Source organism: Hyaena hyaena, unplaced genomic scaffold, assembly GCF_003009895.1.
Source record: "Hyaena hyaena isolate Hyena2069 unplaced genomic scaffold, ASM300989v1 scaffold_152, whole genome shotgun sequence".
Taxonomy (NCBI): Eukaryota; Metazoa; Chordata; class Mammalia; order Carnivora; family Hyaenidae; genus Hyaena; species Hyaena hyaena.
In genome coordinates, this window is record NW_024080784.1 from 487,155 (window position 1) to 508,062 (window position 20,908).

The window sequence follows — 20,908 nt, forward strand, 5'->3', positions numbered from 1 at the left end:
ATGGATTGTAAATTCCTTGAGCAGCTTGCTCTTAAAAAGTAATTGTGCCCATCTTCAAAAAGTTTACAATTATATAGTACTCAGTGGGGACCCAGGCAATTCTACCAACTTCAGACACAGTCATTAAAACTACATTGCTATGTTTTCAGTATTTAATGCCCAAGCATTGAAGACTGTTAGGAAAATAAGAAAAACAAAAAAAAAGTTGTAAACTATCTAGTTTCCCACCACCTGACATAGCCGCTGCAAGCATTCTGGTGAATTTCCTGTATGCATCGTTTCTGTGGGTTTTAAAAAATACATTTTATCATAAGCATGTTAATTTGATTATATTACCTTCATAAATATTTGAAATATGGATAATTTGTCAACTGGCTCTACCAGTTTACCTAAGTATTCTGTTTTCTCTGTAGTTTGACTTTGAAATGGTTACCAATTACTATTTTAAGGAAACTTGCAATATTATCATATTTTATAAAGCTGCCCTTGATTTTAGAATTATTTCCTTCAGAGAGATTCTAAGAAGTGAGATTAATGAGCCAAAGGGTCTATACTCATTAACAATATATGAATGAGTACCCATTTTCAAATATATTTAATAGCTGCAGATATTAACTTAAAAAAAATATTGCTTCTGATAGGCAGGTGGTTTTAAATTACATTTATTAGATCGACTGAAATCCATTCTAGAGCTTGGCCAAGATTTAAATAAGTAAAATTAAATTATTTTGGTGTATGGGGTGCCTGAGTGGCCCAGTCAGTTGAGCATCTGACTCTTGATTTCAGCTCAGGTCATGATCCCAGGGTCATGGGATTGAGCCCCACGCTGGGCTCCACACTGACTACAGAGCCTGCTTAGAATTCTCTCTCTCTCTCTCTCTCTCTCTCTCTCTCCATCCCTCCCTCCTTCCCTGCACCTCTCCCCCAAGTGCTCATTCACACTGTCTTGCTTTCTCTCAAATTAAAAAAATTTAAAAATTTTTAAAAATCTTTAAATTATTTTGCTGTATGGTCTGAAATGAAGAGCTTACTTCTCCCTTAACACATCACGTTTTTAATCTTCTGATTCCCACTTCTGTCTTTCAGTTTCACTGGAGATTCTAAACTTGCCTCGAGTATGCGCTATGTGGAAACACAATCAATGCAGATAGGAGCATCCTATATGATTCAGTTCAGTTTGGTGATGGGCTGTGGCCAGACATACACTCCACACATGGACAACCAGGTGAAACTGGAGTACTCAACCAATCATGGCCTCACCTGGCACCTGGTCCAAGAGGTAAGTCTGTTTTCTCTAACACCTGTGATAAGTAGGCTTCTTTTGACATAGGAGGCAGAGGATTACAGTTCCAAAAGTTTAGGTTTGGTTGAAAAGGAACAATATTATTTATAACTTAGAATTGATACAAAGTCAGCAATAAGGATTCCACATTCTGCACCGACAGATACAGAGGGTAATTGAAGATGAAAAAGAAATGTGAATAACTTCAGGACTGGATACTCTAGGATGATGATGTTTTGAATATTATTTTCTCTAACCTTTTCCTCCATTAATACATCTCTTTCTTCTCTCTCCCTGTAACATGTCTTCATCTGTTCTTTTCTAAGTCTCTTTACCTAAAGGTAGACCATATTAAGAATATGACATGTGTTACCTTAAAAAAAAAAAGAAATACATAGATCCAGTTTCTTAGTATAAAGTGTACTTCTTGATACATACACATGGAGAGCTGACATTGCAGTAATGCATAAATAGCACAGTGAATAGAATTCTCTTACCAAACACCAGTGTTATGATAACAGGTCACAAAAATGGATCCTAATCCATTTCCATTTTTATATGTGAGAATTAAGACATTTAATTTCATAGTGGCACTTATTTCCATTATTTCCCAAATATTTTAGTTTCACAGAAGGGAAAATCATAGACTGCATCCATATTGCAAATGGTTAGGATTATGACATTAGAAACCAAAATGGGAGGTATCACCATCCCAGACTTTAGCCTCTACTACAAAGCTGTCATCATCAAGACACTATGGTATTGGCACAAAAACAGACACATAAACCAATGGAACAGATTTGAGAACTCAGAAGTGGACCCAAAAGTATACAGCCAACTAATCTTTGACAAAGCAGGAAAGAATATCCAATGGAAAAAAGACAGCCTTTTTAACAGATGGTGTTGGGAGAACTGGACAGCAACATGCAGAAGAATGAAACTAGATCATTTTCTCACACCATGCACAAAAATAAACTCAAAATGGATCAAGGACCTGAACATGAGACAGGAAACTATCAACACCCTAGAGGAGAAAGCAGGAAACAACCTCTTTGACCTCTACCGCAACAACTTCTTACTTGACATATCCCCAAAAGCAAGGGAATCAAGAGCGAAAATAAACGATTGAGACCTCATCAAGATTAAAAGCTTCTGCACGGCAAAGGAAACAACCCACAAAACTAACAGGCAACCGACGGAATGGGAAAAGATAGTTGCAAATGACATATCAGATAAAGGGTTAATATCCAGAATCTATAAGGAACTCACCAAACTCCACACCCGAAAAACAAACAACCCAGTGAAGAAATGGGCAGAAGATATGAACAGACACTTCTCCAAAGAGGACATCCAGATGGCCAGCAGACACATGAAACGATGCTCAGCATCCCTCCTCATCAGGGAAATACAAATCAAAACCACACTGAGATACCACCTCACACCAGTCAGAGTGGCTAAAATGAGCAAATCAGAGAACATGAGATGCTGGAGAGGATGTGGAGAAACAGGCACCCTCCTACACTGTTGGTGGGAATGTCAACTGGTGCAGCCCCTCTGGAAAACAGTGTGGAGGTTCCTCAGGAAACTAACAATAGAACCCCCCTATCACCCAGCAATAGCACTGCTAGGAATTTACCCAAGGGATACAGAAATGCTGAGGCATAGGAGCACATGGACCCCAATGTTCATAGCAGCACTCTCCACATTAGCTAAAATATGGAAAGAGCCTAAGTGTCCATCCACGGACGAATGGATCAAGAAGATGTGGTTTATCTATACCATGGAATACTACATGGCAATGAGAAACAATGAAATCTGGCCATGTGTAGCAACATGGATGGACCTTGAGGGTGTTTTGCTGAGCGAAATAAGTCAGGCAGAGAAGGACAAATATATGTTTGCACGTATAGGAGGATTAGGAGGAACTTAACTGAGGAACAAGGGGGAGAAGAAGGGGGGAAATGGTGGGGGAAAGGGAGAGAGGCAAACCATGAGAGACTCTTGAATGCTGACAAAAACTGAGGACTGATGGATGTGGGGGGGAGGGGGGATGGGCATGGAGGAGGGCACTCATGGGGATGAGCACTGGGTGTTATGTGGAAACTAATTTGACAATAAACTATTTGTAAAAAAAAAAAAAAAAAGATTATGACATTAGATTTCTCGAAGGCCTTTTTCACTTAGGGTGGGTGAGAAAACATATGGTCCCTGGAGGGAACAGAAGCTGAGTTTAATTTTTGCCTTCCTCTCTTTTAGGAATGCCTTCCCAGTATGCCAAGTTGTCAGGAATTCACATCAGCAAGTATTTACCATGCTAGTGAGTTCATGCGGTGGAGGAGAGTCATAGTGCTTCTTCCCCAGAAAACTTGGTGAGACTTGACATCTTTGCATATGGTTGTTACTTTAACTTTTGCTGTCCCTATTAGCATGACTTGAATGTGAAGAAGAGTTAAGCACAATGGCAAGTTGCATTTTCTTCATCATCAAAAGACCCAGATCTTTCTTTTATACTGAGGATATTTGAAAAATTAGAGCTAATGAAAATTTGATTTGCAAATGGTCCTGTTTACCTTAAATTTTAGTATGGTTGACATACAATGTTAAATTCGTTTTTGGTGCACAACTTAGTGATTTCTTTAAAAAAACTTTTATGTATTTATTTTGAGAGGCAGAGAGAGAGAGTGAGCATGGGGGGGGGGGAGGGGCAGAGAATCCCAAGGAGGGATTTTCCCAAGAGGAAGAAAGAGAATCCAAGCTGGCTCCACACTATCTATCAGCACAGAGCCTGGTACAGGGCTTGATCTTACAAACTGTGAGATCATGACCTGACCTGAAATCAAGAGTTGGATGCTTAACTGACTGAGCCACCCAGGTGCCCCCACAACTTAGTGATTTGACAGTTCTATACATTATTTGATGCTTACCACAAATGTAGCAACTGTGTGGCCATACAGCACTATTACAATACCATTGACCATATTTCTTATGCTGTGTCTCTTATTCACATGACTTCTTCATTCCATAACTGGAAGCCTGTATCTCCCACACCCTTTCATTCATGTTGCCCATCCCTCCACCCCCACCCCTCTGGCAACAATCAGTTTGTTCTGTCTGTTTGTAGGTCTTATTCTACTTTTTGTCTATTCATTTGTTTTGTTTTTTTGATTCCACATATAAGTGAAATTATATGGTGCTTGTCTTTCTCAGTCTGACTTATTTCACTTACATAATACTCTCTGTGTCTTAGCTTTTTCTGACCTCCCTTTTTGCCCCAACTTTGCTTTTTGCCCCAACTTTGCTTTTTATGGGAGAACTCAATGAGCTGGTTCATTTAGGTGTGATATACATAGAAGGAAAGGATACAGGAATCCAAAAACTCTCATGTCAAGACAACTTGGTTTTCAAGGCTGTTTTCTCGCTGCAAAGCCCTACTTTTTATTTCAAAACCTTAATATACTCTCTTTTTCTCTGTTCACATTCTTTCAGTAACAATAAAACTCATCCCCCAAGAAGCTAAAGCCTCAGTAACTAGGGAGAAAGTTAAATAAATGATCATGTTTAAGAGGAAAAAAAACACATTTTTTCCCTAAATAGTACATCATTTTGTGTTAGATTGATCACTCTGGGCACCTTGTGAAGAATATATTGTAGGAGAAAGAGTGAAGACAGGGAGTCAAGTTTAGGGGGTTCCAGGCATTTGCTGTTTAGGTGGCTTGGAGTGTGATTGTGGCAGACATGACAAGAGCTGTCATTTGTGAAATATATTTTAATCAAATAGAGCTTGCTGAGGTACTGGATGGGGACTGTGGTAGAAGGGGAAGACTCAAAAACAGCTTGTAAATCCAAGGCCTAGAGAAATTGTTGGATGGTTGTACCACTGACAGAGATGGGAGAGCCTGGACGAAGAGTGGATTGGGGACAGGAAATGAAGCATTCTGTTTTTGTGATAGAAGGTTGAGAGACTTATCTATTCCAGCAGAAATGTCAAGAAGCCAACTGGACTTATACATCTAGAGCTCAGAAAAGAAGTTTCTTAGGATAAAATGTACTTTGGGTTGAAGAGTTAAATACCACAAGTACTATTTGAAGCCCTGGGACAGGATAAGCTCACATAAGAAAGAACCTTGCACTAGAAATTAGAAGGCCTGAGTTCTCAGTAACCCTCCCAGTGATTAATTAATTACACAATTTTAACCATTCACAACCTCTTCAAGCCTGATTTCTTCAGAGTTTAATGAAGTTGTTTAATTAGATGATCTTGAACGTCCATCATAGTTCTTGAATTCTAAGATTCTGTGATATGTGTAGTAAAAAAAGAAAAGCATGAGAGAGACAAGAATTATATTTTTCTGTAGTATCTGTCTTCTGAGAGCTCTTTTATAAAGAGAAAATTATAAATAAACCCTTCTTAGATTATTTCACATAAAAGTTAGGCTCTACACAAAAACAATTGGTTAGATAACAACCCAGAATTATTATTATACATCCTTCAGTTGAAGATTGAATTACTGAATTATAAAAGAATGTCCCCTTGATTATTTTTAAGGATTCATCATTATGTCAGTTGGAATAAAATGCTTGAAATTTGATTTCAACAGATTTTTTTTCTATATCCAACTGTGAGCCATTTCCTGGATACTCGGCTAATGCTTTACATAACAAGTCGCTATTTTCTCTAACATCCTACTTCTTTATATCTACTACTGGGAATACAATCCAGACTTGTATTTAATTTCAAGAATATTCCAAGCATACCTATCAAGATCATTAAAAAACAACAGATCAAACAATTGAAATACTAATCATGAATACTGAGGCTTTTTTTAAAATTATTTCTTTATGATTATTTCATCACTGTTTTTTAAAATGTTGCTTTTTATTTATTGACATGTGGGATACAGTTTCAAATTATGATGGTTAGGTAATCTTTATAGTATACAGTATATTTTAGAGATGCTTTATCATCCCAGAAATGTTATAAACTATTATTCTTTATTAATGTAGTTTAGACAGTATCCAGAAAGTATTGTCCTTTATCAAAAAAAATTTTTAAAAAAACCCACACATACAGAAAAAATAAAAACCCCAAACTTTGCAGATTATTTTACCTTCGAATTGTATGGTGCAGTATTATTTCCTTGCTTAAAAGATGGTATCACTGAGTTCAAGGTTTTAGTACAGTCAGAAAAGACCAATTCTCATTAATGTTTATTACACACTTGAGAGGAAATCTATTTGACTCTTAAACATTTCACTTCCAACACTGCCTGCCACATGTTGGGTACTCATTACATGTTGGGGAGTTAAGTAGAATTTTAATTCAGAGTGCCTCACTATCTATTAGATTATTCCTGCAACCATTTGCCTTTAAGTACATGTAAGTGAATAATTGAATTCTGCTTTTTGAAATTGTTTTCCAAGCCCCGGGTAAAGAAAGTAAACATGTTTTCTAAAAACAAACAACCCAATAAAGATATTTTCTTTTAATACTTCTGCTAATACTTAAACTAATCATTATTACTGTATTTCAAAAAAAATAGTGTTCAACTGGTTATTATCATTCTTTTTGGATTTATAACGCTTTTTAAAGGCTCTGCTATAAAGATAAAGTTCATTTATTGTCCTTGGTGTTCCTGATCGCTTTGTGTATTATATTTATTTCAAACTTTTGCAAATAGTGTGTTTTACTCCAGCACTAGCTAGAGGGAGTACAATTTAGTTTGAAACATTTTGCCTTTTGGCAAATCTTCGGTCTGCTGCTTCGACTGATTCATATGCAACTAGCAATTGAAGGCACACAGGCAAATGTGGTTCCCATGTTATCAAGTATCTGTTAACTTTGGAAGGTATGCTAGATAGGACAACTTATAGCAGAAATACCGACTATATATACACCTGCCCAGAGAAATGATATTGTATATGAACTGAACATTTGTTACCCAATGAAAATTAATTTTGTTTTTATGAGAGACATTTACATAAGAACAGGGTCTAATGAGACCCAAACAGCTGTCATTTGCTGACTTCATAAACAAATCAATGCCTAATGACTGAATGAGTTTCAGAATAATTGGGTAAATGCAATTACAGTAACTCTGAAGGTGCAAAATACAATTTAGTCAGCCTTCATTTACCTTGATTCCTCAACTTTGATACCTTGATACCTAACTGTCAAGAGATGACTCAGTGGTAGTTTAATTCAGTTTAGAAGTTTAAATGAGGGAGAAAAAATCAAATAAAGACAAGACTGTCAAGTTCTGTTGCTTTGGAGAATCCACAGAGTTTGGATTTTAAATGCAAGTTGACTTCATTTCAAGATGCACACAGCAGGGGTCCCACTTTCAGACCCACCCCAAAGTATACAAGGTGTTTCTTCTAAGAATGCTTAGATTTGAGGCAGGAAGGGATTGGCAAATTAAATATTTGTATTGAAGGCAATGTTTAGCAGTGATGCAACTGCAAATCAGTGAGATCACACCTTGTGTTCTCATGTGTGACCAGCTGGAAATTGCTCACACAACTAATTTTTTTTTCTCACTAAAAACAAAGCCAATATTCAACCTCTTCTTGATTCCTTTTTTTTTTTTTTGTTAAATCTTTTTATGTTTTATTTATTTTTGAGAGAGCGTGAGCAGGGGAAGGTCAGAGAGAGAAGGAGATACAGAATCCAAAGACAGGCTCCAGGCTCTGAGCTCTCTGACAGCACAGAGCCTGACACAGGGCTCGAACACAGGAACCGTGAGATCATGACCTGAGCTGAAGTCAGATGCTCAACCACCCAGAGCACCCAGACGCCAGAGCCACCCAGGCACCCCCGTTTTCTGCTAATTAACATCACATTAAACTGTAGGTTGTAATTTTAAATGGAAGAATCCTCTCTGAGCTTTTATCTTCAGGAGACACTTTTTCAAGAGTTCACAAGATGCACATAAGGATGAATTTATTAGTCAAAGAATTTAGGATGTGTTTACATGTGACCATTCAGAAACATAAACTGGGAAATCTAGGACAGATTTCTGAAAGCTTCCAAACCCATTTTAATTTTTGAAATATCAAACCTTTCAAACAATATATGCCATGGGTTTCATGTAAGCATGTGACTGTAAAGAAAATAAACCATCACTTCAGTCAGCAACCACCAGAACAATCACTAAATTTATGAGCTAGAAGGGATCTTAGAAATCGGTTTGCCCAATCCCTTTATTTGAGAGGTAAGGAACTTAGAAAGCCTGAAGGCTTAAACTCCTCACTAAAGGTCACACAGCTGATAAATTGCAGAGCTAGAGTCCAAGGGGTCTAGTCCCCAGACTCCTACCAAATTCCTTACTCCATTACCAGGAGGAGTCAGAAACAGGCTGCCCTTTCCTGGCCTGCTTTTTCCACTCATTCACTCATTTTTTAGCAGACTTTTTCAGTACACCTACTTTATTCTGTTCCTGTGCAAACTATTGAAACAAAGACGGCCCTATCCCCAAAAGAGCTCACAATCTGGATACCTATGGCCTGAGACTTGACTCAGATTATAATCAGTCCTAAAAGAACTTTCTTGGCATGACACTGATGCATGAAACTTAATTTTCTTCTTTTCTGTAGGGCTCTATGCTCTAAAACAACATACCTACTTTTGTAGTAGGAACTCCTAAAAACCATTTCTTAATGGAGCTCTGGAAGTTATGATGGCTATTAGATTACAAATGTAAACTATTACCATAGAGGAGGCACATTCTTGTCATGGCATGTAACGTGACAAGCACTGATATGCAGCAATCCTGTGTCTACTGGAAGCATCTCAGTGAATCCTGGAATTACCCTAATAGGAATGAAAATGCAACATATTAGCCACAGATCATTGGTAAAATAAACAATAAAGGCTTAGCCCGGATTTTAACAATCTGTTACGTACTTAGAGAGTATTTAATATGTGGGTAATTGATGCAGTAGACGTTAAGGGATCATTCAGAGCCATTAAGATCAAGTGTATGTGTAGATAGTGTGCTCTGGGAAAGTTTAATTAGTGGAACTGAGTTTGCACATTAATTCTGCAAATCCTTTTGTTTTCTTTTGTTTGGCACCAAAACGAACTAATCACAATCCCTCTCAAAATATCCTCTTCTTTAGACCTTCTCTCTGGTTTAGATGAATCAAGGTCCCAAGTGTTCCTCTATGTGTAATGGACTGTTTAACTCTTTGTTTCCACTTAACATCAGCTTGTCCATGAAACCAAAGCAAGTTAATGTTTCAGAAATAATAAGCAGAATTTAGCACCCAGATGTTCTTACTTATAGTACACTGTAGCATGTTCCTCAACCCCAAAACAGTACCCCCAAACACAACTTTTGTCTTATACTGAGAGCTAACTGAAAGTTTTCCAATAATTACTGTTGTGTTTATTGTCAGAAATTGTAGTGCTGTAATTTAAACACCTCACATTTTCATCTGTGAAAGAGAGGCCCTTTTGTATATGTCTTTATTTTTTAATACTCTTTATTTTCCCTTTCTTTTCCTAGCATCAAATCTCTGTGTAACAACAACTAAAAAAATCTGATATTCTGTTTTTCTTTAAAATGTCACCAGTTAAATTAAGATTGAAGTATATATCTAAACCACAGATTTCGTTTTAACTTTTCTTCATGATAGAACTGTTGAATTTGATAATAATGGAGCAGATGTTAAACTATCAAAGAAAAATGATTGGCCGCAAAATACAAGTTCCAGAAAGTTCCGTTATCTGAGAGATTCTGAACTCTGACATCTTTTGTGCTGCCACATGTCACTTAAAATATTGTGTTTATTACCGTACCTTGTTTCTAGGTCCAGTGCCACCCGCTTCCGCTGGAGTCAGAGCTATTACACAGCCCAAGACGAGTGGGCTTTGGATAACATTTACATTGGGCAACAGTGCCCAAATATGTGCAGTGGGCATGGCTCATGTGACCACGGCATGTGCAGGTACATACACTGCCAGGTGTGATTGTCTGCTTCTCAGGATTTGTGTTTAAATGTCCCTTTGAGGTTTTTTTTGTTTTTTGGTTGTTTTTTGTTGTTGTTGTTGTTTTTGTTGTTGTTGTTTGTTTGTTTGTTTTTGAGAGGAGCGTGAGTGGTGGAGGGGTAGAGAGAGAGGAGGACAGAGGATCCCAAGCAAGCACCGCACTGACAGCAGTGAACCGGACACAGGGCTCAAACTCACAAACCATGAGATCATGACCTGAGCCAAAGTCAGACGCTCAACCTACTGAGCCACTCAGGTGCCCTAGAATTTGTGTTTAAAGGGATACCACAGCAATTGTTCTCAGAGTTGTATGAAGAGACTGATAAATAATGAAATAGTGAAAAGAAAACTATCTTCCTTTCTGTTCTTATTTCAGACATAAAAGATGTTAAATTTTCCTTAATTTTTTTTTAGCGTTTATCTATTTTTGAAAGAGAGACAGAGCATGAGGCAGGAAGGGGCAGAGAGAGAGAGAGGCAGAGAGACACAGAATCCAAAGCAGGCTCCAGGCTCTGAGCTGTCAGCACAGAGCCTGACCTGGAGCTCAAATCTATGAACTGTGAGATCATGACCTGGGCTGAAGTCAACCAACTGAGCCACTCGGGTGCCCCAAGATGTTGTTATATTTTTATGTAAAACCTGAGCCATATATTCTAAACTTCAAAGTCTAACTTCAAGACTAGGCCTCCTGGATGTAAATTTCAGAGTTTATTAATTAACCCCAAAGTTCTCTTTGGTGGTTAAAGAACTTTGCTGTTGGTTCCCTTTCCTTCCCCTGACACTCTTTTTTTTTAATGTTTATTTTTTGAGAGAGAGAGATAGAGTGTGAGGTGAGCGGGAGACACAAAATCCAAAGCAGGCTCCAGGCTCCAAGCTGTCAGCACAGAGCTAGATGTGGAGCTGAAGCTCACGAGCTGTGAGATCATGACCTGAGCTGAAGTAGGACGCTTAACCAACTGAGCCATCCAGGTGCCCTCCCCTGGCACTCTTAAAGCACCTGTCAGAGGGCTGCTACGCACTGTCCTACGTCACTTCACCGGAAGCTCAAGGTTGTGAGCAGGGGGTGATGGTGATTATCTAATGAGGATAAGACAGGAATACACTTGAATACTCAAAGACTCTACAAGAGATGTAATTTAATCAGGAAAAGGGGCTGTACAATGTGGCCAGAGCTACATATTGGATGAACACACAAATATTTTTATGTGACTTTCAAGACTACAGGAAAATCCCACTCTTGTCCCTACCCATCGACACACACACACACACACATACACACACACACACACACCCATATCTTTCTTCATTACTGCTTGATGCCTCAGTTCTGCTGTTGCAGCACTATTTCTTTTAAGAAAGGATTCTGTCCTTTTATTCTTGTTGTTCAGTGTCAAAACCCGAAGGTTGTTACTACCGCATACAGGTTGACACTGTAGAGAAATCCCTAGTGTGAATGCTAAGGTCTGAGCCAAAGTGAGACGTAGCAAATGCTGCAGGTATCTGGCCTTGGCATTCACAGAGGAGACGATGACTTGTTTGCTTGGCCTTCCTCTCTCATAGGTGTGACCAAGGGTACCAAGGCACCGAATGCCACCCAGAAGCAGCTCTTCCTTCCACGATTATGTCAGATTTTGAGAACCAGAATGGATGGGAGTCTGACTGGCAAGAAGTTATTGGAGGAGAAATTGTAAAACCAGAGCAAGGGTGTGGGGTCATCTCTTCTGGATCGTCTCTGTATTTCAGCAAGGTAAGAGCTGGGGACAAAGGTATGACTAAGGTCTAGGAATGTGTGATCAAGGCAATACATGATTTATGGAGGAGCCTGAACTCAGAAGGTACAAACATGAGATAGTTTTATTTTCCCCGCATTACTTGCTATTAAATTCCTTTGTCAAATTCCTACCCCTTAACTACATTTGGCAAACGCCTGTAGTTTTATGATTATTTTTGGTTACTACAAATTCAGCTTAGGTCAGTTTAAAATTCCTGCCCTTCTTGTACCTGATTTAAATCCAGTCACCTTCCTTTCCTGCTGTGCCAGCCGGGCTTATGGCTTGAGCATCTTTGAGTGGGCAGGGACTTGGTGTCTTCTCGCCCCAGCATCCGAGGATGTGTGAGGCTGCGGCCCTTGGGCGAGGGATGAGTGGTGGTGGACAAGGTGGAGTCTAGAGGTTAAGAGCAGGCACTGCCTGCTGCAGGCGGATTCTGCCATTTCGCAGCTGTGTGACTTTGAGCAAATCCGGTCACCTCTGTATGACTCGGCCCCCTCATTTGTACAGTGGAGTTAATAATAGTATCCTACCTCCTTAGAGGTATTATGCAGGGTAAGTGAGTTAGCACTTGTAAGTCATGGAGAACAGTGCCCGACACATAGCACTTCTACAAGTGTTTGTGAAATTTGTCAATCCACTAATCTCAAACATATGATTGGAGGAAGGAGGGACGACGGTGAGGTTTGGGGATGTGCACAGCTGTTTCCTGGGACTGCCCGACTGTCCATGTTGAGCCTTGAGTTCGGTGACTGCTGGTGGCATCTGCTAATACAGGACCATCTTAGACAACTCAGACTACTCTAGTAAAAAGTACCATGGATTGGGTGGCTGAAGTAGGAAAATTTTTTTCCTCCCAGTTTTGAAAGGTTTGAGAAGTCCATGATTAAGGCAGCAGCAGATTCAGTGTCTGATGAGGGCCTGCTTCCTGGTTTATAGATGGCCATCTTCTCATTGTATCCTCACATGGTGGAGAGAGCACAGACAGAAAAAACAGGCTGTCTTGTGTCTTCTTAGAAGGACACTAATACCATTATGAGGGCTCCAGCCTCGCCATCTATAACCTGACAAAGGCCCCACCATCCCTTTAGAGGTTAGGCTTTCAACATACAGATTTGAGGGACACAAACATGAAGTCTACAACAGACACTGTGTAGAAGTTTTTCTTTTTTTTTTCACTGTTTTTTTTCTTTTGAGAGAAAGAGACAGTGTGTGTGTGTGTGTGTGTGTGTGTGTGCATGCGCGCACGCGTGCACGTGGGCATACACAAACGGGAGGGGAAGATGGCAGGGGACGGGGCGGGGGGGAGAGGCAGGGACAACCCAAAGCAGGCTCTGCACTAACAGCAGAGAGCCAGTTCAGGGCTTGAAGTCATGAACTGCAAAATCATGACCTGAACTAGAGTCAGACACTCAACCAACTGAACCATCCAGTTGCCCCAGGAGTTCTTCTTGTCATGTTTCCTTCACTAGTGGCAGCACAGGTTGGGCAGAAAGGCTAGTAGACACCAACTAGGGACAAAGGTGCCCTCGGAAGCTCTAAGACTGATTATCTTGGAACATCCCCAACCCATGTTGCTTGGTTAGCAGTGGGGAAGGGGGAACCACCTTCCTCTCCTCCCTTGCTGCCGTCCAGGCAGGACATTATTTTCTTTCTCCTTCCTCCAATTCATCTCTTTAAAAGGGCTAGAGAGGTAGCAGGTCCATTTCTCCAACCTGAGCTGTATGTCTAACCCTACTAATTAGCAGCTCTCTTTAGAATGTGAGGTGCTTAAAACCACTTGGTTCCAGGAAGGACTATAGCCACCAATTCTAGGGCAACTGGAAATGTCCCAGTCCACATCACATAACAAATACACAGGTGTGAGTGATATACTGTAGGCCTCATATGTTGTGGAATCTGGGAAGAAATCCAAAATAAGTCTATTTATGCAAATGCAAAAATAGGTACAGGTTTTGTTTTGATGCAGGTGCAGAACAAAGGATCAGCAAGCAAACAAGATAGAGAGTGATAGAAAATCTGGGATGGATTCCATTTAATGATATTTCCTATCCATTGACATTGAACGTCTGCCAGTTATTATTATTAGAGATAAAAGTCCACAAGCGACCAGTATACATTGCATAGGTCTGGATACACTGTATAATTGCCCAGAAGTGGGAAGATTATGCCTCCCATAAGCATCCATTTTAAAAAAAAGATTATGAATCCTTAACCAATATGTACCAAACACCCCAGTAAACATGTGTGCATACTTTTTAACACACATTAAAGATATTTTAAACACAGAAAGATTACATATCAATATGTATGTATTTAATTCAAGATGATCTCTGTTGTCAGACTACCTGGATCTATACCTCGGCTCCAAAACTCATTAGCTCATTCATCTTGCAGACTTCCACATCTTTCTTTACCTTAGTTTTCTCCCTTGTAGAGTGGGATGTTGGGACGATCAGTGGATTAATGAAGGTAAAGAATAAAGAATCATGTGGAGCACATAGAAATCACTCAGTAAGTGTTAGCTATCACAATTACATTTTATGAGACTATGTTTAAAATTGGTATTATTAGAGGCACCTGGGTGGCTCAGTCAGTTGAGCGTCTGACTTCAGCTCAGGTCATGATCTCACAGTCTGTGGGTTTGAGCCCCATAGAGGCCTCTGTGCTGATGACTCAGAGCCTGGAGCCTGCTTCAGATTCTGTGTTTCCCTCTTTCTCTGCCCCTACCCTGCTTGCTCTCTGTCTCTCAAAAATAATAAATAAACATTTAAAAAGTTATTAAAAAATCCAAAATTGATGTCATTAAATATTTCTATGTATATGCCTTGCCACTTACATAAAACTGGCATTTTAAAAGTAAAATCATTCTCTTCCCTTCCCAATCCAGCTTTCTCCCTATATTTTTGTCAGAATATTCGAAGAGCATTTTTTTTCTTTTTTCTCTTGTATCAGTAGATCTGTTTTGAATTCTAAGTGAGAGAAACTAGCTTAAACAAAAAAAGGAGGAAATTTGGTTCGTGTAATCAGAACACAGGGAGGGCTTAGATGAAGCTGGCCTCAGAGATATCTGGAACCAGAAATTCAAAGGCCCATAGAACTCTCTCCTCTATATTCAGGTCAGTTGTCATTATGAGAGTGGTACCAGAGCCACAGACGTTTATGAGCAGCTCCTTAGAAAAATCTAGGGAAGGTTTCCAATTGGCCAATCACAGTGTCCAGAGGAATGGCATACTCTGATTGTCAGAGAGAGAGTCATGTGGTCACTGCTTTAGCAGAGAGGCAGATACACAGTTTGGCAGCCCCCATCAGCAGGGGCAGTAACCCAAAGGAAAGGTTTCTGAGCCCTATTGAAAATCCCACTAAACCTAAAATGTGCTTCTATCCTGTCCTTCTTCGATCATAATTTTCAGGATGCTCTCCAGTATTGCTACCCTAACTACACAACTTATTTTCTTTCTTGAAACATCAGACTTCTGCTCCAAACGGAAATCTCACCTCCCCATCCCAGGTTTTGGCAGTTTCCTTGTCTTTGCATAAGCTCCACTGACTACCATCATAACTTCTACTGACTCTGTATCCCTATAAACCTTGTAGCACCCTGCTCAAATCCTGCTTTTCCATGGAGCTTTGTGGCATGATGACTACATTGCTTTCTCCTTTCTTTGAATTCCTCCCTCACTTCTGTTCTATTCATATAGAAATCATAGTTTTATTTTTACTTTTTTTTTCTGAGAGAGAGAGAGAGAGACAGCATGAGCAGGGGAAGATCAGAGAAAGAGGGAGATACAGAATCTGAAGCAGGCCCCAGGCTCTGAGCTAGCTGTCCGCACAGAGCCCACTGCGGGGCTCAAACCCACGAACCGTGAGATCATGACCTGAGCTGAATTAGGACACTTAACCAACTGAGCCACCCAAGTGCCCCTTATTTTTATATTCATAGTACCCAGCTAGATGCTGAGTCCTACAGACTGAGCTGAACTCTAGATAAAGTATTCAGCTCAGAAATGCATGCCATAAGCTAGGCATTTACAAGGCAATAAGTACCTCGAGACTGAATAAATAGATTGTAGAATTGATAGATAATCATATGACCAAACGAGACTCAACAAGGAATAGAATTTGGTCTGCTGCCCTAATTATCATTATTGTCACTAGACATATTTGTGAACTCTCCTTTCAAGTTTGTTTTCCTAACACACGGTAGTGTGTCTGATGTAATTGGCACCCAATAATTCTTAGGAAGGAAGGAAGGAAGGAAGGAAGGAAGGAAGGAAGGAAGGAAGGAAGGAAGGAAGGAAGGAAGGAATAGGGAGGGAAGGAGAGAGAGAGAAAGAACGAAAATTGGAAAACAGAAGGTTTTAAAGAAATGGTTATTTTCGTGGCACCTGGGTGGCTCAGGTGATTAAGCATCCCACTCTTGATTTTGGCTCAGGTCATGACCTCACAATTATGAGATAGAGCCCCATGGCAGGCTCAGTGTGGAGCAAGGAACCTGCTTGGGATTTTCTCCCTCTCCCTCTCTCTCTGCTCCTCTTCTGCTCATGCTTCCCTTTTTCTCTCAAAATAATAAATAAAATCTAAGAAAAAAAGAAATGATTATTTTCAAATAAATACAATAGAATTATTTTTCTAGTAGATTTTTGATTAAAGAGATTTTAATAGGAGGCAAAAGGTAAAGTATCATGAAATGTTTTAGAGGTTGTGTTATAAAGTCTCTAGATTCTGAAGACATTACCTTTAAAATGTGTTTTATTTTATCTAAACCCTTAAAGCAGTGAGCCATTTTAACCAGGAAGTTGGAAGGAAATTGGAGGGTATTTTTTACATTCCAAGAATGAGGAGATCTATAACCTATTACTCTAACACATGCATGCACACATTAGATGTGTATACATGTCTACACTTACACACACATAAATAAATAGTAGAAGAGAAAAACTGCAAAGCATGTTACATCAAATTCTAAATTCTGACAAAAAGTTTGCCATGAGCCATTTCCTTATTCCTTTTTATCTCCCTTTAAAACAATGTTCAGCATTTCAGGTCACTGAACAAAAGAAAATGATCTGTGCTATCCTCTAGGAAAAAACATCTTCAGTGCCAAACTAAGCATTTGTATGATATTTTCCACCATTTACAAAAATCTCACAAAACACTTTCAAAACAGTTGTTGATCAACACCATAGTCTCCTGGAAAAACAACACTGCTCTGCAAATTTCACAAAAGACCAATCATTCCAACCAGCTAATTGTGATAATTGGATTTTTATAATTCTCCTCACCTTAGATCTTTATCCTTCTGGCTCATTTCCACATGCCAAAATTTTCATAGAAGTTTACTGGATTGGAATTAACTAGCTAGGTTCTGTAGTTTTTCTTCTTAAAATCATTCTTCCTGTAATGATCCTGAGGCATGAAAATTATAGGCCAGATTATAAATTATTCTGATTTGTTTCTTTCTTATGATACCTCAAATCGACAAAAAGAAAAATTAAAAGCACAAATAACATGTTGAAAATGCATATTACTTTTAGGATTTTCTCAAATATGTACTTAAAATTGAAAATTCCAAAGAACTTGTCTCAGGATTAACTTCCATTCTCATTTTGCTGCTCCCTTGTTTATTTTGAAATCTCTTAATTGGCTTCAGATTTATCAGGAACAGTGTAGTGTTTTAATTAATCCCAAATATTTCCCCTGTGGCTTCTAATAACTGAAACCCTTTCTTAATTAATTTAGTGGATTAGAGTCGAGTGAGGGATGTATTTCTCTATACTGTGTATCCTATCTCAATTTTTCTTCCTGGCTTTTAATTGAACTCCTTGGGAGCTCTCCAAGACCAATTCAGTGCAGTCTGTGGATTAGCTCTGGCGGTAACTCTGGGTGGAAGAATCTCACGGGCAAACCTTTTTTCAGTCCTATTAGTGCGAACCCATTACACAAACAGGAATGATAACAAACCTATCAATTTGAATCTAGTACTTCATCACATGACCGTGACATGTAGGGGACACATGGAGCAAAGGAAGCAAGGTGAGGAAATTTTTAAGACACAAAGAGACTATTTCATGGTCACAAAAATTTATTGAAATTGTACCTCTCACCCTCTCTGTATCCAAGAAAGAGACAGAGACAGAGAGAAAGACTTGACTAGGAGCCTCAGAGACATGAGTACTTTTTCTTTTTGTCAAGAAGTTATTGGGGCACTTGGGTGGCTCAGTCAGTTGAGCGTCTTACTTCGGCTCAGGTCATGATCTTATGGTTCATGAGTTCAAGCCCCACATCAGCTCAGAGCCTGGAGCCTGCTTCAGATTCTGTGTCTTCCTCTCTCTCTCTCTGCCCTTCCCCACTCACACCTGTCTCTCTCTCAAAAATATATAAACACTAAAAAAAATTTTTTTTAAAGAAGTTATTATTTTGCCTGTTTCACTTTAATTCCCAGCGAGGAGTAGGGCAAGGGCATATCTCTGGAGAGGATGTTCCCTCAGCAAGGCATGCCATGTGCTAGGCAAATTACATGCAACATCTATTTCATCTAATTGTCACAGCACCCTATAAGAAAGGTATTATTACCCATATTGTTCCTTTGAGGAAAAGAAAAGCTCAGAAAGGTCACACAGCTAGTGAACAGCATGAATAATGGGCTGAAATTCCAGCCCAATTCCAACTGATTTCAAAGTATATGGCCTTTCTTCTCCACTACTCTGCCTGGAGGAGATTTACAAAGCAAATATAGGGAGTGTTTTAATTAAAATTAATTTTGCTTTATTTTTAAAGACTTTCGAATACTCCTCAGTATAATTAACAGTTCCCTAGGGCCTCAACTGAGTCTGGAAATCAATGATGTGAGACTAATCAAATGTATTCAGGAACAGTTACCATAACCAGAGCAGAGAATTAAATGGCACAACTTGCTCCTCTCAACAGTATAATGGGAACAAAATCCACTTCACCTGATGCTAGGATGTTTATATGATCTTGAAACTGAAATGACAGAATGCCAAAGAGCCCCCAGATGATTGAATCTGTGGTTCTTCTGTCTTTTGGAAAGGCTGGCAAGAGGCTGCTGGTGAGCTGGGATCTTGACACGTCTTGGGTGGACTTTGTCCAGTTCTACATCCAGATTGGGGGCGAGAGTGCTGCGTGCAACAAGCCCGACAGCAGAGAGGAGGGCGTCCTCCTTCAGTACAGCAACAACGGGGGCATCCAGTGGCACCTGCTGGCAGAAATGTACTTCTCAGACTTCAGCAAACCCAGGTAACCACCCCCAATGGCCTTCCAGTGGTTTCCAGGAATGGTAAAGAGTACAGTTTTGCTGAGCTGTTTCTCGAATGTTAACTATTGCAATTGTAGATAAATTCTTAAGTATCTGACATAAAGGATAGCCCAGTATATAAAATTTCATTTAATTTGTTTCTGGACAAAAAGCACTCTTGTTCATGTTTGACTTTTTAAAGAACTTGGGAAAAATCGTGGCTAGAGGAAAAATAAAACAATTGACCATTTTTTCCCAAAGAAACTCCAGGATAATAGGGATGTTGCAAGCACAGTTTTCCAGTTTGCAGGTTTCTTGAATGTCACACAATATATATATAAAGAAACATACATTTATATATCAACATCTGGATATGGATGTTCATTGGCTAGATTTAACAGCAAGATGGATTTTATTAAAAGTTTTCAGTGCTACCCCAATGTTCATAGCAGCACTCTCAACAATAGCTAAAACATGGAAAGAGCCTAAGTGTCCATCCACGGACGAATGGATCAAGAAGATGTGGTTTATCTATACCATGGAATACTACATGGCAATGAGAAACAATGAAATCTGGCCATGTGTAGCAACATGGATGGACCTTGAGGGTGTTATGCTGAGCGAAATAAGTCAGGCAGAGAAGGACAAATATCATATGTTTGCATGTATAGGAGGATTAGGAGGAACTTGACGGAGGAACAAGGGGGAGAAGAAGGGGGGAAATGGTGGGGGAAAGGGAGAGAGGCAAACCATGAGAGACTCTTGCATGCTGACAAAAACTGAGGACTGATGGATGTTGCGGGGAGGCGGGAAGGGCATGGAGGAGGGCACTCATGGGGATGAGCACTGGGTGTTATGTGGAAACTAATTTGACAATAAACTATTTGTAAAAAAAAAAAAAAAGTTTTCAGGGGCGCCTGGGTGGCTCATTCAGTTAGGTTCTGACTTTGGCTTAGGTCATGATTTCACGGTTTGTGTGTGAGTTTGAGCCCCGCCTGTCTGTGCTGACAACTCAGAGCCTGGAGCCTACTTTGGATTCTGTGTCTCCCTCTCTCTCTGCCCTTCCCCTGCTCATGCTCTGTGTCTCTCAAAAATAAACATTAAAAAATAAAATAAAATAAAATAAAATAAAATAAAATAAAATAAAATAAAATAAAAAGTTTTCAGGGGCACTTGGGTGGCTCATTTGGTTAGGTTCTGACTTCGACTCAGGTCTTGATAAAACGGTTAGTGGGTTTGAGCCCTATGTCAGGCTCTGTGCTGACAGCTCAGAGTCTGGAGCCTGCTTCGGATTCTGTGTCTCCCTCTCTCTCTGCCCCTCCTCCACTCGCGCTGTATGTCTCTCTCAAAATAAACATTAAAAAAATTTTTTTTAAGTTTTCATATTAGCACGAAAGCTAGTCCTAGACAAAATATGAATGAATCTGTGGGGCTCAGATTTTCTAAAATTTTTTACTGACCCATCCCGTTCTATATATTTATGCATGGAGAAAATATATAATAAAATGTTTTAGATGATGACTACTAAGGAGTTTTGGAAAATGACTCATGTTTAATACTAATCCCTATATCAGGCAATCAGTGTGTTTTTCTCTATTTAAATTTAGTTA

The 20,908-nt window shown here is 39.4% G+C and overlaps 1 protein-coding gene across 2 annotated transcripts in view; it reads left to right on the top strand.

Annotated features, from left to right (window-relative positions):
- RELN (reelin) overlaps nucleotides 1-20,908 on the top strand; it is a 544,526-nt gene that overhangs the window by 398,128 nt on the left and 125,490 nt on the right. For both annotated transcript variants that reach the window (XM_039239122.1, XM_039239123.1), the window contains exons 21-25: nucleotides 1,087-1,279; nucleotides 3,539-3,651; nucleotides 10,094-10,231; nucleotides 11,832-12,018; nucleotides 19,095-19,300. In XM_039239122.1, the coding sequence (XP_039095053.1) occupies nucleotides 1,087-1,279; nucleotides 3,539-3,651; nucleotides 10,094-10,231; nucleotides 11,832-12,018; nucleotides 19,095-19,300 (837 nt within the window). The remainder of the gene's footprint in view (nucleotides 1-1,086; nucleotides 1,280-3,538; nucleotides 3,652-10,093; nucleotides 10,232-11,831; nucleotides 12,019-19,094; nucleotides 19,301-20,908) is intronic.